The 17,713-nt window shown below is 47.8% G+C and overlaps 1 protein-coding gene across 5 annotated transcripts; it reads right to left on the reverse strand.

The window, feature by feature from the left end:
- Nucleotides 1–2,057: 2,057 nt before the first annotated feature.
- TNFAIP3 (TNF alpha induced protein 3) lies at nucleotides 2,058–17,487 on the reverse strand. Of its 5 annotated transcripts, none has more exons than XM_027601851.2 (9): nucleotides 17,204–17,487; nucleotides 13,540–13,849; nucleotides 10,127–10,317; nucleotides 9,314–9,461; nucleotides 8,973–9,143; nucleotides 7,964–8,144; nucleotides 5,869–6,788; nucleotides 5,022–5,218; nucleotides 2,058–4,269 (listed from the first exon to the last, which is right to left on the reverse strand). In XM_027601851.2, exons 2-9 carry the CDS (start codon nucleotides 13,832–13,834, stop codon nucleotides 3,985–3,987), a joined length of 2,388 nt encoding a protein of 795 aa, XP_027457652.1. In that variant the 5' UTR covers nucleotides 13,835–13,849; nucleotides 17,204–17,487; the 3' UTR covers nucleotides 2,058–3,984. The 5 variants fall into 5 exon arrangements, with proteins under 5 accessions (XP_027457652.1, XP_027457655.1, XP_027457654.1 ...); XM_027601854.2 differs by having other exon boundaries at nucleotides 5,037–5,218; nucleotides 17,204–17,486; XM_027601853.2 differs by lacking the exon at nucleotides 17,204–17,487 and adding an exon at nucleotides 13,950–17,165.
- Nucleotides 17,488–17,713: the final 226 nt, after the last annotated feature.

Below are 17,713 nucleotides of genomic sequence, written 5' to 3' on the forward strand. Positions count from 1 at the left end.
AGCCATCAGGGAGTTTTAATTAGGGGAGACGCATCACCAGGTCTCTGGTTTACAAGCATATGTGAACAGTAAAGTTATGCGAGAGAGTGGGCTGGAAAGGGGAGAGTGGAAGCAAAAAGACAGAAGGAGACTAGAGCCCACGCCAGAGTGGCAGGATAGACTCGAGCAGTGAATGTGAGAGACACTTTGGAGATACACTATGTGAAGTCTGGATGTGGGAGGAGGGGGAAAAAGTCTAGAGTGGCTGGGAAGATAATGCCATTTTTTGAGCATGGGAAGAAGGGCGCAGGGATAGAATATTAGGAGTTCAATTTTGGGTGATAGGAACTTCACCTTTGTGTGGTATGAGGGTGACATTAGCAGCACTGGAAGCAAAGATCAGTTCCTCCCAAGTCTTATTTCTCAGCCCTCCTTATGCTGAGGTTCTTGGCCTTTTTGGAAAATCATCCATTTCTTTGAGACTCTGAAGAAAGCACTGATTGGCTCCATTTCAGAAAAATAATGTACACACCCTGACATAAAATTATGCATATGCTTTATAAGCCCGTCATCCGCAGAGGCCCATCCCCGACGGGCTCCCTTGCTGTCCTCCAAACCTGCCCTACCTCCCTTTGTGCCATTTTTCTGAGTCAGAGATAATTTGCTAATTATAAGTCACTTCCTATTTTGGAAAGCCTGATGACTTATGGTCAAATGCTTATGTTCATCATGCTGATTGAAGAATTGTCGTTTTTAATGCTGGGTGACAGATGGGAGGAAGAATGGACAAAAGGGGAAGAGGTGAATTTGAGGCTTTATGATGCCTCTGGGTTGGCATTCATGTAGCTCCCACAGGTTGGGACTCGATGGGACACACGGCACCACCTGGGCATGACTCTTGTCTCATTGAACCAGAATTGAATCCAAAGTACATTATAGAAGAACAAGTTAAATGGCACCGTAAGAAAGCAGTCAGCCAAATCCAGAATGTGGGCCCTTCTACAGAACAAACGACCCAACTGCCCCAACAAATTAATAGGATGAAAAATGAAAAGAGAATGTTACAGAATAAAAGAGCCTTAAGCTCTTTTATTGCCAGCAACCCAAAGTAATAGGACTATGTCTGTATAGTGGACAACCCGAGAAGTTCGAGTACATACTTAAGTATTGGATGACACCACGAATCATTTAGCTAGGTGTAAAAAATGGTAGTTGTAAAAAAAAAAGAACAATGATCAGTTAGAGATGCACACTCACGTATTTGTGGGTGTGAGGACACACGTACCTGGGATTTGCTTTGAAATCATCCAGGAAAAGAAAAAAAAAAGAGGGGTTGAAAGATGAAACAAATTTGGCAAAATGCCAATGGTTGTCCAAACCAGATAATGGATACATGGGGGTTCATTATACTCTACTTTCTTGTGTGTTAACATTTCTCACAGTAACTTAATAAAGGATCACGAATGATTTAGTGAACCGCACTAAAGCACGGTTCTAAAATCTCGCCGATAATCAGAATCTCCTGGGGAGCTTTAAAAACAGTAGATTCCGGGAGGTGCAGTCCTCCTGAATCAATCTTCTGTGGGTGTGTTTGCATTGGGTAGAAGAATATGTCATTTTACAATTCCCCGGGGCTTTGGTGCTGCCAGTCGTCGCAGCCACCACGGCCATCCGTCACCTCTTCTAAGGTCCGACCCAGGAAATCTTACACCAGGCTTCCCTCCTCCCTCCTATCTCTGTCTTTCCAGGCCTCTCTCTGCTCCTCTCTCCTGCTTTCCTTTCCTGCACTGCATGATGGCCAAGGGCAGGAACCTTTGGAGGGGCACAGGGACCTAATGTCGCCTGGGAACGGGACAGGTGGACCCTTCCCACTCCTGTGTGGGCCTCTGTGTCCCCATGGTTGAACGATGCCCTACCCTCATGTTGTTATAACGTTCGCAAAGTTCTCTTACTACACGGGGGTGGGGCACGTGTCCACTGTCCAGGTGTGTCTTGAAATGAAGCCGTTTGGGAGACATGGCCTTAGTATTTGGGTCTCTTTCTCTCATCATTTGTAAACAGAAGACGTCAAAATCTGTTCTTAAATAATTTATTTTTTAATATTGACTTTTGTGAAAAGTTACACATACTTAGGAAAACTTGAGAGAATCCAACAGAGTAAACAGCTCTCTATTAGGGACAACTAAATGTGCAAATTTCAAATGCTTTCTATAATAAGTATAAATAATTCCATTTTTTCACATTAAGAATGAAAATATTGGTACACACAAAATATTAAAATGTTGACTTTAGAATTACTGGATGAACACTGAAATTTACTTGAGATCTTTAGAAAAAAATTAAGATTTATGTCCAGAAAATAGACTCAGGGCACTCGAGGTGACAAACATGTCAGGTAACACAGGTAAAGGCTGTGTAGAGTTATAGATTGCTAATATTTTCAGGTCATAAGTTCCAGACCCCCCCCCCCAAAAATGGCAGCCTTTACCTCTGGGGACAATGTGTTTCCCCCTTTTTTTCTAAAACAGGTATGACAGCAACACAAAGCAAACAAAGAAACTGCAGGCCGAGGACAGAGAGAAATTTCCTTATGCTCATGGTCACAGGGTTTTGCTGTCCCAGCGCTAAGCTGCCACTGGTTGTGAGGTCACTGCCAGGACACAGCGTTAACACAGCAAATAAAACTGTCATTAAAGGTCACATCGTCCCGGTGACCTTCTCCAATCTCATCCCCATTCCTTCCCAATCTTATCTCTAAGGAGGTAGGATATTCGAGGCGTCTGTCTACTGTGGAGGGTTTTTTTTTTTTTTTCCCCATCTGGCTAGCAAGAGGCTCTGACCCAAGTTTCATTAAGAAGCCTGAGGTTTTAACGAATATACCTTTGATGCAATTCCTTCTTTCTTAGGGAAGACAACCACAGTACATCAAAGAGACCAAATCCCCAAGGTACTCAGGAACTCGCCTGAAAGAGGACTCAATATGAATATATTATTTCAAGAAGACACTACAGCAAGCGCTTTACCCAGAGCAGAAGTCTTCATTTAAATACCCTTGAAGTTTGAAATAAAATAAATAAAGTGAATTACATAGACACAATAGGGAGCTCACTTTAACAAGGCAGCTGGTTGAACTCATGCAAGCTGTATACAGATGGCGCCCCAACAACAACCAGAAAATAGGTTATTATTCAGTCTTCCTACTTAAATCTCTAGGGCAGCATTTCAACATAAAAAAAAAAAAATCCCTCATACATAATATAAGGGTACATTATATATGTACACACTTTTATGCACACCTCAGTTCAGGCTAACTTCTTTAGAAGTGAAGACAGTGATACCCAAAAGGGTCACACATATTCCTACTAGAATATTCTGATTTTTTCCAAGGTGCATACTGTAAAGAGCAGCTGGTTTGCTTTTCAGTGTGAACTGATTCGGTCTCAGCAGCCTCAGAACCACAGTCTGTGGATGGCTCCGTGGCTGCCGTGTCCACGGGAAAGGGACGAGGCGGGGAGGGAAAGACCATTCACCCCTGACACTCTGAATATGTCCGTCCGTCCGTTCTCCCTGAGCTTCCTGAACTTGCGGCCCACAGCCTGCGGGAGTGGCGGGTCAGCTCCACGGCTCGGAGTCCGGCGGCGTGGGGCTGGGCGGGGGTACGGCTCCGGGGTTCCCAGCCCGCCTGACCCAGCGGGTCTTCTCCCTTTTCTCCCGAGATGATGAAGCAGTCCCGGCACACATTCCAAGTCCATGGAGTTCCTGGCCTTCCGTGGGAGGCGAGGAGGAGGAGCCCCCGGCCGGACCGGACGCCATCCGCGGCCAGTCACTGGCCTCGCTCTCGCTCGAAGGCCACCTGGGCAGGCTGGCGGCGACCACGAGCTCCTCTTCACTTCACGGCTGCAAGCCGCCCACAGCTCCCCGCTGCGGCATCGCAGTATTTCGGGACTAGCACCATGCCGGCTAAGGCTCGAGGGCCCCTAGGGCCGAGGCGGCCCGCCGCATCCGTCAGCCGTACAGCTGCTTGAACTGGAAGCACTCGTTGCAGTAGCCGCTACACTTGGTGTTGCCGAAGTGATCGCAGGCGGGGGCCCGGCAGCGCTGTTTGGGGGGCTCCTCGGGAGCTGGCTCGCCCCGGTGGGCCCCCGCGCCCACTCGCTGCCCGAGGTGCTGGCACTCCATGCAGAGCTCCTCGCTGCGGCAGGCCAGGATGTTCTTGCAGGAGGCCCGGGCACACTTGGGCCTGGAGGCGCTCGCCGTGCTTCGAGGCGCGTCTCTGCGCTGGCTCGACCTCTGAATGGAAAGAGCAGAGACAACTGTTGGCCCCGTTGGTCAGGGAGAGCACCAGGCAATCTTGTCTGATGGCGCGCATGCTACCAAGAACGGTGTGGGGGTGGAGAGCAGCCGCCTGACCCAGGGAACCAGAGCTCCACATGCTGTCTGTGCCCAGGAGCTCCCCAAGCACGCCTGCTCCCAGTCCCATGACAGCAGGCCCGGCCCCACGGAGGCCAAGCGCAACCACCGAGCGGGGCCTGACCCGGAGGCCTGCGACTGCTGGCCCCGCTCGCCTCCGCTTGCATTAGTAAGTAATAAGCTGCCCTTCTTGAGATAGAGTCCCCACCCTTCTGTAAACAACAGGAGAGGCATCCATCAGCCAGTTTGCTTTTCTTCTACGCGGCTGTGTGGATGCACCCATCCTCCCCCTGTCTGTCTCCTGATAAAGGAGTACTTCCCGCAGTCTGCAGCTCGCCCAACCGCCTGTGCTGCTACCACCAATCACCATGTCTCTGTTCGGCATCTGGCTTTTTGCAGACTTGAAGAGGTTTTACTCTATGGCTGACTGGATTTACTTTTTAAATGAATTCTAAAGCACACCCAGGCCATGAAAATCAAGAGTAGCTACTGCACTTCCAGCCCTGGGGGCCACAGTGACTTCTCCCCCCACCACCCCCCTCAGAGTCCTCCCCTGAACTTGGCAGGGAGGGAAGTCTGTCAGAAACAGCGGCTCCAGGAAGGAGGGCTGGCCCAACGGGGAGGGGAAGTACCTCAAGATGTCTCACCAGTTGCTCTTCGGTCCTTTTTGCTTCGTGAAATCTCTGACTCTGAGCTTCGATGAAACACTTCTGACAGTATCCTTCAAACACGGTGCTCCCCAGGGTGCCACATTCCCTGCCCAGGCAGGGGACAGCGTTCTGGAACCTGGGGGCCATGGGACTGGCTTTCGCGGAGGCACTGACAAAATCTAAAAGAGAGGTGGAGCTCATCAGTGCCACGGGTGGTGTCCAAGCAGAGAGCGGAGACACCGCCGTTAGACAGACAGGTTCTGGATACCGGTTAGGGCAGCCTGGGCCGTGCATCCGTGAGCACGGCCTTTTCTAAATTCAGCCAAAGAAAAAAACGATAATAATGCCATTATCGACACATCTTTGACTTGACAAAGGTCTCACTTTTGAACATGCTGCACCGGCCAGATATAGTAACAGAACAAGCAGAGCTACGTCAACGGCCTGTCCGTCCGTTCCTCTTTCAAGCGAGAGGTTTCTAAAACCACCCGTGTTTTCTCACAGTGTCAGCGGAAACTTCCCTCTCTCCAACTACTGCCCTTCCCCTTTGGACTTTTCTCTATTTACACCTACGTGTCCAAAGAAGTCTTGTTTAAACTCCACCTCACAAATGCCGGACGCTGAATGACCTACAAACTCTATCTACGAGGGGCTGCAGGGCTTTGGAAGGTGGTTTTCCGTGTCTTTGGTCTCCACGTGACCGTCCCTCTGGCTCGGCCGCACTCTCCCCCACGGCCCAGAGGGGCTGCTTTCTTGCAGCGCGGAAGCAAAACTGCCCCTAGCCCAGGGGTTTAGAAACGGGGGTTAGGAAATCCCTCGTTTCACTCACGTTTGTTTTCTCTGTACTCGATGAAACACAGCGTGCAGAAGCCTTTGTTTTCTGGAGTCCCAAAATACATGCAGCCGGCTTTTCTGCACTTGCTCGTCCCCGTCCCATCCCCTGGAGTCCGCGTGGCCTGAGAGAGGCAGCCGGAGGGAGCCTCGGTCCCGGCTCTGTGGCAAGAATGTGGGGAGAGACTCTGGATGAGCTGCGAGGGGTCTGACTTGGACCTCTGGTGACAGGAAGGAGGGATGCTGGAGTTGAGGCCCGAGGGGGGCTCTGCCGTAGTCCTTTTGAAGCAAGTACTGCAGATTCCATTAAACGTCCTGGTGACGTCCTGCAGGCAGGCTCGGCACTTACCGGGGTCCAAGTGCCTCGTGCTGTCCGAGGGGTGGCCCGCGTTCAGCTGCCGGGCGTTGTGGCAGCGCTCACAAAATCCGTTGTGCTGCACATTCAGCGTGAAAGGGCAGCCGGGGCTCCTGCACTTCATAGCAGTGGTCTCGCTGAAGAGGAAGAGACTGGGCGCCGTCGGAGGGGCCGAACGAGGCCCCCCAGCTGGCTCCTCGGGGCTCCAGCCCATGGGCTCATAGGCCTCGCCCCGGGAAGCCCCGAGGGCCATGCCAGGGAGTGCCTCAGGGCCTGGCTTGGAGTGCAGCTTTGAGGATTTGCTTTGGGTCTTTTGCCGCCTCTCTGAGCACTCGTGGCACAGCGGCTGCGTGTTCACCGACATGAAGAAAGGACAGTTGGGGGTTTCACATTTTATGTCCATGAGAGAAAGCTGTGGAATGGAAGGTTCCAAAGGATTCTGAGCATGCATCTCTCTCCGCTCCTGCTCATTGTTCTCCTGCCATTTCTTGTACTCGTGCTGGACAAGTTCAAAGTAATCATCTACCAGATTTATTTCTTTGGGTAAGTTGGCTTCATCTAGCCTAAAGACCAAAAGGAAAAATATGAGACCACACACAAACACGGACACGCACACAAACACGGACACACACAGACACACACACGATTTCACATCATGAGCTCACAGGGCAAACTTTTAGAATGTGGATTCTGGCAATAACTTGATAACCACTCATTGAAATGCAGGCCTATGATAAAGAGTCTGCACCTCCAATATAGCACAGTCCAATACTGCTAAGAAGATTTCACTATTTCAAAAATCACAGTCTTATTTAATCAACCTTGGTCCACCCCAATTACTGGTAATTCCAAAGAGAGGGCTATTCTGGGGATGCCTCTACACTTGGATAACTCTATTCCTCTTTTAAAAAGTCACTTTTACTTTTCAACTTCTCTGAGATCAAACTTCTAGTAAAACATTACATAGGCTGTTCATTTGGGACTCGTCTACGTTGTAGTTCAAACTACTTTGGGACCCTGTTGCCTATATCTTGCTGTTATTAATCTTAAACTTGCGCCTGGTTTCTATCAGCATGGACTGCCCCGCGCAGTGACTTAGCAGCAGACACACCCACAGGCGCTGTCCACTGACTTCTGAGCCTCTGTCATGTGTCCACCTCCGCTTTGAGAAACTGATCCTCCTATGCCTCCGTGGTCCCCTCCGGTGTATTTCAAAGTCCTTATGAACAGGCATCTCTCCAACATAAAGCCAGTGTTTAAGATCTGGATAGCTGCACAAAAGCGCACTCTGGCTCTCTCCTCCACTTTCCATGTGGCAAAAATCATACGGCTGCCACATAAACACATTCTACAACCCCGATTGTGTCTGATGTGTCTGTCCTTTCCAAGAAGCCAAGAGAAAAAGGTTTTTGTTTCCAAGAATTTTCACTTGCTAGCCTAGTACTAGGGCAATTAAACAAAACACAACAAAACTATTCTTGGTTTAATATACTTAAAAGCCACAATTCTGACTGTCAGCATCCAAATACGCAGGAAAGTCACCATGGAGAAATTACTCGTTCCCACGTGAAACCCAAGTTAGTACGGCCTCCGGTCATCCTTTCTGTCTGACTGACACTGGAGGAAACTAGCTTCAAATGATGACTTTATGGTTGAGCTCTGGGGTGGCATCAGCTTATGTGGCGGAAGTAAAAGCAGTTGAAGATGACAAAGGACGGCACTAAGGATTAACTCTTACTTTGCGGCATTGATCAAATGGGTAGTGCCATGGTCCCAGCCTTGGACAGGGATTTCAATCACCATCAAGTACTCTTTCAAGAGCTTTTCCTTCATCTCGTTTTCAGGATCTGTCAAAAAGTGAACTTTTAAGTCTTCAAATCTTCCTCGATCTCTGTTAACTAGTGGAACAGCTCGGATTTCTGAGGGAAAGGAAGAACACATAAGCAACACATGATTCTACTAAATGAGATTATGTGTGAGGCCGCATATATAATGATCACATTTCGAAAACACAGAAAGAATACAATGAAAGGGTACAAAAGTATCACCTAGCCGCTGTCAAACTCAGATGGGAAAACAAACTATTCTAAACTCTAACATAAAATGCTTTGTTCTGGAAGCTCAGAGAATATTAGGCAGCCTGGGGGCAGTGGATCTTGCTGGGTAAATCGCCACACTTCAGAACCACAATGATATGAGTCTGAAATCTGACTTTGTCACTATCAAGCTCTGTGACATCAGGCAAGTTACTGAACCTACTTCTCTGAGCTTCAAGGGTCTCATCTGTAAAACAAGACACCCAGTGCTTACAGTCCATAGGGATGCCGTGAGGATGAAATGAAATGCAATAACGTCCCGAAAGCACTTTGCACCCTGCCTCTTCCACTGGAAGCTATCATAATAATAGCTAACCTGACAGACATTTTTACCTGCTCCATGCCAGGGCTCTGCATGCCTTACTCTGTCATACAGCAAAGGGTGGTAGTCACATGTATGCCTAGATTTCCTACTTGCAACTAAGCTGTGGAAAGTGCTTTCCAAGCCATACCCAAACATAGTGGGTACAGGGATTACTGCCACTGCATTACTGCTGCTAATCAAGCATGTGACAGAACACTGTAGTCACATAAAAATAATTAATAAACATAAACAAGGCTATTGCCAGAAAAGCCCGATGTTCAGTGGGAACAGGGCGTCCCAGTATCTACCAGCAGTTACAAATGCGAATCCATGCACAGTGTTCTCACCAGGTCCGCTGTCCTTCAGGGTCACCAGGGGTACAAAGTGCTGGCTGTCGTAGCCGAGAATGATGGGGTATCGGTAGCACTCCTGAGCTGGCCAGTGGAGAGGCAGGTAAATCCCTCCCACCTTCAAGGGAGCAAAATTGGAACCCGATTCCAAACTTCTCAGCATTTTGTCTGTTCAGGGAAAGAACAAGAGCAATAAGGCCCTCAGGTGATTTTCATCAAATTCCCTTCAGCTACTATTGTCCGTCGTGACTCAGGTAGCCTCGCTTTTTCCCTAAGAGCTAAAAGCATGGAAGCCGACCAGCACTCAAATACAAATAAGCAATCTGCAGGCATCTCACCTGAAATGACAATGATTGGCCTTCTGAGGATGTTGCAAAGGACAAATATGTGTATTTCTTCCAGTGAGTTATACTGAAGTCCACCTCGGGCCACGGGTGTGTCTGTGGATGCCATTTTGACAAGGCTGTCCCATTCATCGGTCCAATTCTAAGGCAAGTGGGTAAAGGGAAAATCATGATTGAATGTACTATGCGTTAAAAACTCAGTCTGACTTCACTCTACAATTATTCATTTATATAACTCCGCTTATTTTTCCCCTTTCTGGAAATCATCATTCAAATGATCACCCTTTTTTCCCCATTTTGGTTTTCTTCCTTTACTTTTTTCCCAACTATAAGGCCAACTTAAAAGCGGGGAAAGATGGGGACAGCACCTGCTTTCAAAAAAATCCCTCATGAGGCATAACAACAAAGCCCCTTATCCAAATGTGCATAACAATTCCAAGCCTGTGACTGAGAATGGGGAGCCCCATGTCTGAATTTGATTGGCAGGCTCAGTAAAGCATGCAAAGGACAATCACATTGGAAAACAACCAAAACATCACAGGAAAGGCCATGAGCAGAAGCCCTTCTGCTAAAAGGAAGAGATCCACAGCTGGGAATCTGCTGCCTGGAAACCTCGCAGCGGTGACAAAAGCCTCAGGTTCATCCCACAGGGAGGTTTCTGGTGTTTTCCATGGACTGTGCTTTGCTTAGCCAAGTTCATGTGACCTAGTAAATCATGTGCTCCTTGAGAGCAGGGGCTGGCCCGAGAGACCCTTTCCCCACCACGGAGCTCTAGTGACAGGCACTCAAATGGGGAACAAAACATACCCGAGTGTCATAGCAAAGCCCCGTTTCCACAAATTCCTGAGACTTAAGAGACTCCAGCTGCCAGCGGAATTTAAAGTTGCGTGTATCCGTCTCCTTGAGAGTGCTGAAGAGTGCCTTCCTCAGGACCAGGTCTGTGTCCTGAACACCCCACATATACTGAGAAGCAGCATGCATGAGGCAGTTTCCATCACCTGAGGACAGAAGCCACACACATCAAAGGCCTCGCAAAGGTTTTTTAGAATGCACTAGCCCTGCTGCCTAGTAGGGGGGACCCAAAGGGGCATGTGAGAGATACAAGTGGTTTATTTTCTTAGTCCAACAGCCAACTGAGAACATTTCACAAGGTGATGACAGCTTTAAGGAAAAAAGAAAACACTCTTTTCACTCTTATTTTTAATGACTGACAACAACAGAGCAAAGGGGCCAGGGACTGATTATCAGGGGACCTTGGTTCTAGCCTGGCTTGCCCTAACTGGTTTAGGTGTGACCTTGGGGGAAATTCCTCCACTTCTGAGTGTTTTGTTTTTTTTTTTTTCTCTTTGTGAAATGAGGGTATTGGATCTCTAAAGTCCATTCCGTTCTAGCATTCCTTGATGTCTTGGCCAAGACACTGGCACTATCACTCTGTGGCTCTAGAGGGAACAGACAGGGTAATATGCATAAGCCAGGAAGCTGGCTTGGCTCCGTTTACTAGACAGGGACGGTCTCTGGCTATGACTCAGTGGTAAATGACTTGACCATTCCACTGAGGCCTCTGGGGCCTGGGAGTTTCCTCTCCTGGTTTATGAAGTGGGATCAAGAACACTGCATTACCTCCTCAGCCTGCCTTTGAGCATTGGGAGAAACAGGTCTAATTTTACTCCATTAATTTGTTACTTTCACAGGTTAAAACCCACAATTCAAGAGACTGCCTTTTTTCCAACCCCCAAACAATAAACATTTGGGGGGAATGTTTAATACCAAAAAAGTCAACTCCTTAATATCTTGTGGCCAAGTGCACCACTGTTTTTATAAAGAAGAGTTCAACTGTTTTCTTACATTACTCTACAAGTAGGGTTTATCAACATTTTTTGAAATTTCTTATCAACTCTTTAGAGTCAAACTGTAAACAAAAACAAAAACAAAAACAAAACAACAAAGAAAACCCCTCAAGCATTTATATCCACAGCTCATATCCCTGCAATTCATACGTACGGAAAGATGAGCTAAGTAAGTATTCACAAGAATGAACAAAAAAAAGATCGCTCAGCCTTTTGTCTTGGCAGAAGTGTGGCAACGATTGCATTCTGTTGAAATTTCCCCTTTGCAAAATCTAGAGCAAAGATAAGGCTTTTTTTTCTTCTTCTGGTGCTTACTTTCAGTTCTTTATTGAGATGCACCAGTACAAAATTCCCTAAGCAACATCTGGAATTCCCCAGCGCTAAGTTATTTGACTAGCAATTGAGCAACAGCTATTGTACTTTTTGTTCTGGTGTGTAGACATTTAAACTGCTAAGGGCGCCCTGGACTTTCCAAGTGGGTGTGGTCAGGGTGAGCTGGAATAGGGCTACTCATTATACAAGTGAAATCGCGGCAGCCAATAGACGCTGGAATTTTTCACATCAAGTTTCAATTTTATGCCACCTACTCCCTTCCTCATTCACCGCAGTCTCATATCCTCAAATGCAAACTTGTGAATCACCCCCTCCCCAAACAGACCACTGACTTTGTAGAACCCTCCTAGAGGAGAAGGGTTTAAAAAAAAAAAAAAAAAGTGCTTAATAAAAGCCAGAGAGTAAAAGTCCCTTTTCTATTCCCCCTCCCCTAAATATCTTTTTTTTCCTTTTCCAGGATTTTAAGGAATTTTCTTGAAAAGGGGGACATAAAGAGGATCTGAGCCTCCACATTTCTATATCCCAGAAAATGTTATCAAGACACACTTGCTTTTGTAGCTTTATTTGTAGCATGAATCCTTGTTGACTTTAATGACATATCTTTGCAAAACAAGTGTTTACGATTTATAGCCACTGTTTTCTTAAAGGAGTAGTTCAACCTAAAATGTCACTTAATTCTGCTAATGATAAGAAGGTTTTCCTCTTCCTACCACATCTCTAGTTTGGCAGAATCTCTCTGTTTCCAACTCTCCCGGAGTTCACTCGGTTTCTTTTTTGTAACAAAATGGGAGACAGTTAAAACCACAACTGTCAGGAATATAAACCTCTTGATGATGACTTAACATAATTACCCACTTCTATGCATCACTTGATTTAAGGCCAAGAAAAATGTAAACACTAGCTCTCCCCAGTTTTCATTCTACCTTTGTTTCTAAGAATCTGTGCTTCAAAAGTAGAGGCAAGATGTTGAAGTAATGCACAAGACACCCCCCACCCCCTGGAACACCGCAAAATACGTATCTCAAATCACTCCACACTACCCAACTCAAAAATGGCCAAAGTTAATGTACCAAATAAGTTAATTAATACTCTTATCCTCTCATTGTCAACAAGGATTTCTGTGCTTGGATGTATTATTTTGATTGAGGTGGTCTTAAAGAAGAACTGTTACTTATGTAAGAACCTGATTCATGCCCTCATCTCGACTGTAAGCATTTAATTGATCATGGACAGTCTACTTGCTTCTTGTAATAATTAGCAACATTAGAATGTAGGATTTTGTATCTGCATGAAACAGTGTGCTTGGATGTGGCCATGATACACACACTCTTGCTGAAAGGAAATAATCAAAAACACAAAACAGTAAAGTTTAGAACAGGAAATAGCTACTAGTGGTAAAGGGCCATTGGGCAGATACACAGAGATAGCAAGAAATTCAGAACCAGGGATTCCTAAAAATAATGAAGTAAAGGTCTAAAGTCTGTGCTAAAAATCTCAAGTATCTTTCTACTTCATGTCACGGGACCCAAACCAACAGAACCTAGGTAAGGGGAAGGCAGACAACAGCCATTCACTGGCTAAGCCCTAAAATGCCATCAATTCAAGATGTGTAAGGTCATCATTAGGAGCATTTTCTAATGATAGTGGGAAACAATAGTAATAACTAGTTTTCACACCACGCTTTCCTTTTGAACTTAAAGCCTTTTAATGTTTCCATTACTGGCCAGGAAAGGGTATCTTACAAATGATTACACAAACAGCCACAAAAATTAGATACATAAGTCCTCCAGTGGGAGGCACAGTGTTTAGAAATGCATTCCTCAAGCCTCAGTGGCTCTGCTCTCTAATACGCACAATTGCAAAATATCCTTCATAAAAATACTGGCAAAACAAGCTTGCTTTTATCACATACCTTCTATAGAGTATTCTATACTAAGGGGTCTATGCTCTCAAGAGACTGAGTCTGGGCCAGCGCTATTACTATTTAATAAATGGGGACCCAGCACCGTGGGGGCCAAGCCTTAGACAAAAGCTTCTTACCATTCGTTTTCAGTGCCACCAGCTTCCTGACTTCTCGACACCAGTTGAGCTTCTTCTGGCTTTCGAGGGAGGCCTGGATGTTTCTGTCAATGAGAGCTTTGTGGATGATCTCCCGAAATTGTGGGCAAAACTGGCAAGTTCTGAACATTTCTAGTGTGTATCGGTGCATGGATTTAAAATGGTGAATGATCCCATTGGTAGGCTTAAATATGTCTTCTGGAGTTCTCTCTCGTATCTTCACAGCTTTCCGCATGTTGCTCAAATACAAAGCCTGGGGAAGGAGTTGTTCAGCCATTGTGCTCTGCAACACCTGAAGAGGAGGGGAGAAAAACCCATTCCGTTAGCCCAGCTTTGATACCACTCCTATATACCTGCCTGCAGGAAACCCCAGTGTTTGATCTTGTCATTACCCTAATCTGTAGGCAAAAGATCTTAGTCACCTCCACTCCCAGGATACGAGCTGGCCCCCAAGATTAACTCACACTGGACTGTTGTAAGTTACATCACTTTTAAAGATTAGTCTAAACAAGAGAAGGAAGGCGGGGGGGTGGGTACTGAGGAGGAGGGGAATAACCCGTGTTTTCAGTAACGTTTGTCAGGGAGCCAACCCTATCTGTCAGCACCAGGTACTGCATCTCATAACCAACAAGCTTCCATCTCGTGTTCATGCCCCCCTGACACAGCCACTGGGTGTTAGGAGCTCTGAATGCCAGTGACGGCCACAAGGCAGCCCTGACAAGTCTGTAGGCTCCTCCCCTAAGACCACTGCTCAGCAACCCTTGCTCTCAGGCAAAGCTTTGATTTATCTCTTCTAAGCCCTCCCTCACTTCCTATACTGCAAAGTAAATGTTTTATGAAAAATCTGGCGATTTTATGTTGTCACCTAGGCTGCTGCTTAGAGTCTCCTCTTTAGCCCCAAAGAGAAATATTTATACAGAGCTCCTTTATAAAATGTATTATAATACTTATAAAGGTTAAAACTGAATATGTTATAACCAATGAAAAAGCCTATTTCCAGTAAGATGCTTTGCAATTTTAAGAGCAAACAATAAGTCTTTCGGAACCTCTCCGTTGAACTTCACAACATCAGAATGAGAAACAGAATTATAACAATAACAGAAGAATAAATTTTACGCTTCCAAGAGCAGGCATCAGAGTTCCATTATTCCAACTCAACTGCCAACCACATTTATTATCATCCTCCAGGTACTGACACTCAGATGCATTTCCCACCCTGTCTTCACCCTGAGATCTTCAAGCATAATCCACTGGTGGAAGGAAATAAAAGTCTGGAAGCAGGCAAGGAAAGATGGCCAGGGGGACACTCAGGACAAATGAAGGAAGCAGGGGGCAAAACACAGCATCTACAACCCATGCCAACAGCCTGGGATGTTGTGAATTGACGCAACCGGGATCCTTGCAGTGTGGAGATGTGTGGAAAGCCAGCTGTCGTTCACAAGCCTTAGCAGGGTGCCTCACCATACATCCTGGTTTCCGAGATGAAGACAAAGATGGCTTCAGAGCACAAAGATATTCCCTAGGAAGTTTCATGGCGATTGTTAATCTCATTCCTGTATCACACTATTCGCCAGGGCAAGCTTTTAGTTGAGGAAGACCTTAAACCTATGCAAGAGTGAGAAGAAACCTAGATTTTTAGGGAAGCCACTGCTAGGTGGGTCTAGGCTCTCTTAAAGCCATTGATGAAGTGGTTTAAATTCTTGCAATGCACTCAAAGTAGAGAAGTTGGACTAGATGACCCCAAGGTTGCTTTCTCGTGATAGTTTTGGATCAGGACTCCTAATGTGCTTGCCAGTGAGGCTTGGGGGAAGTAATTCTCTGGGTCAGTTGGTAATTTTTCCTCTGCCATCAGACATTCCCTGAAGGTGGAAGTGGGCAAAATTACAGCAGGATCGCAAGCACAACGAGGGGATAAAAACAATACACCCATTTCCACTTTGTGGCATGGCCAGCATCTTGCAATATCACCCATTCATATGTCCATCACTCAAAAAGCACGACCTGACCACCTACTGAAGGTTGAGGGCCATGCTTGACACTGGGTATAAAAATCCAAGATGACCTTATTCCCCATCTGCAACCAAGGCAAAAGAAGTACAGGTCCTGCTCAGGTTCCACGCCATCCAGGGCAGAGGGCTTTGCCCAGATGCCAGATCTCCCAGCACCTGCCCCTCGCTATTCCCACAACACCACCCCTGCGGCTGCTGGGCTTGCTGCTCTCAGACGGGAAGAGGCAGGAAGTGAAAAGATTTGAAACAAGCGAGGTGTTGCCTTTTTGTTTTTCTGAGTCTTGTATTATTCTCTTCTCACTTAAAGATCTTTCAGCCAAGACCTCAAATGGTGAGAGTTGTAATCCCTAGGCAAGACATGCAAATGTCAGTACCAGATAGCCCAGGGTCATCTCCTTCATAGGTTTAGCCTCGCACAGATTGCAGAACCACCTCCTTACAAGAATCCAAACCCACCCTCCAAATTCCCAGTTCTCGTTAAGATTAAAGAATAAATGTTCCTGACCTGTGACTGTAACGTCCTTACAGGTACAGACATATGCTATCACCCTTAACATTTCCTTTACATTTTTTACCTCACTGACTTTTTATCAACAAAAGCCTCATCACATTTTTGGAAGGTATCCCTCTGAAACTTCGCAAATTGTACAAAGAATCGCAAAAATCAAAGAAGCACCTTAGACAATGAGAATGGAGCAGTGACCGGCTGCTCAATAATTGGGGACACTCAGGCTACGGTCCAGAGGACTGGTGAATGAACAATAGTGCTCCCCACATGCTGCCCTGAGACCCTTGACCAGAGACCAGCTTTCCAAGGAAAGAAGATCAGACGCAGGGAGAACTGAAAACAAAGAGGTCTCAAAAGAGCTGAGCTCCTTCCTTACTTAATACCACTGCTTTCCTGAGAGGCCAGGTGGCAGGATGTGGGACGCCCCGGGGGCTGACAAAGACTGTCTGACTGTGGGGTAGGGGCTGGGGCAGGGGCCTGCAGATCACTGTAAACTGGAGCACCCGAAAAGCAGGCCGACGACCCACTTTAACATGCACACTTCTCTTCCACTGCAGCGACTGAAGATCAGCACTGTCCCTCGACCCCACCCACCTCCCTGCACTTCACTCCAAGCGTCTGCAAGCTGTCCCTGGACAGGCTGGCTGGCGGAGTCCCCCACCCGCGCCGGGTTTTGTGCTCTCCGCGACATGCCACCGGCGATGGGCTGCTGCTGCACAATCTTGTAAGAAGCCACAGTGGTTCTGCAAGGTCTACGTGTCCAACAGCATCCAGAGCTCGATTTAAAAATACAAAAGGCACGAAAAGGAGCGAAACCCCAAGGACCACCCGACCTAGGAGTCCGGAGGCTCCTCGCCAGCAGTCTGCTGCAGCTTAAGTTCTTGGCAGGATTTAAAAGGAACAGCTGGCTGGAGGATTCCAGAGCTGTCACCCCAACATCTGGCGCGGCGACCTCGACTCCTAGCATTTCAAACCTACAGTGGGCACCGACGGCCAACAAACTCCCCTCCAGGACCGCTGCAAAACCCAGGCCAGGTAGACGGGGCCAGCCCGCGAGTCGCCGCCAATTACGCATCCGCAGCTCCACCGCGGGAGCCGGTGGCAGACGGCAAGGGGACGCGGCGGTTACCTGTCCCGGCCGCGCGATCCTCTTCCGAAGTCCTAAGTCCAGGTCAGGGCAGGCGAGCGCCGCAGGTGGGGATCGGGGCCGCACGGAGGAGGCGCCCCATGGACGCCGGGGCTCGGCGTTCGCTCGCTGGCTGGGTCGGCCGGGGGTGTGGATCGCGCCCGCTGCCGCCCGCCGCCGCCGCCGCCGCCGCACTTGTCCAGGCGGCTGCTGTCACAGCTCCGCCCCCACGGGCTCCGAGTTCGCTGCACTTGGCCCGCTGCGAAGACTGCAGACTGCCAGTTCTCTTTTTCCCTTTCTGTTTTACCGCCGGCGGAGAGCGGGGATTTCCACCCAGGGACTTTCCAGTCACGTGACGCCAGGCCCGGCGCCGAGAGCCGGGGGCCCGCCGGCCGCCAGGGGGCGCAGGAGGGCGCGGGAGGCGCGGGAGGCGCGGGAGGCGCAGGAGGCGAGCGGCGCCCCGCCCCGCTTCGCTCCGCCCCGCCCCCCGCGCGAGAAACTCCTGAGCCCCGC

Source organism: Zalophus californianus, chromosome 7 (genome assembly GCF_009762305.2).
Source record: "Zalophus californianus isolate mZalCal1 chromosome 7, mZalCal1.pri.v2, whole genome shotgun sequence".
Taxonomy (NCBI): Eukaryota; Metazoa; Chordata; class Mammalia; order Carnivora; family Otariidae; genus Zalophus; species Zalophus californianus.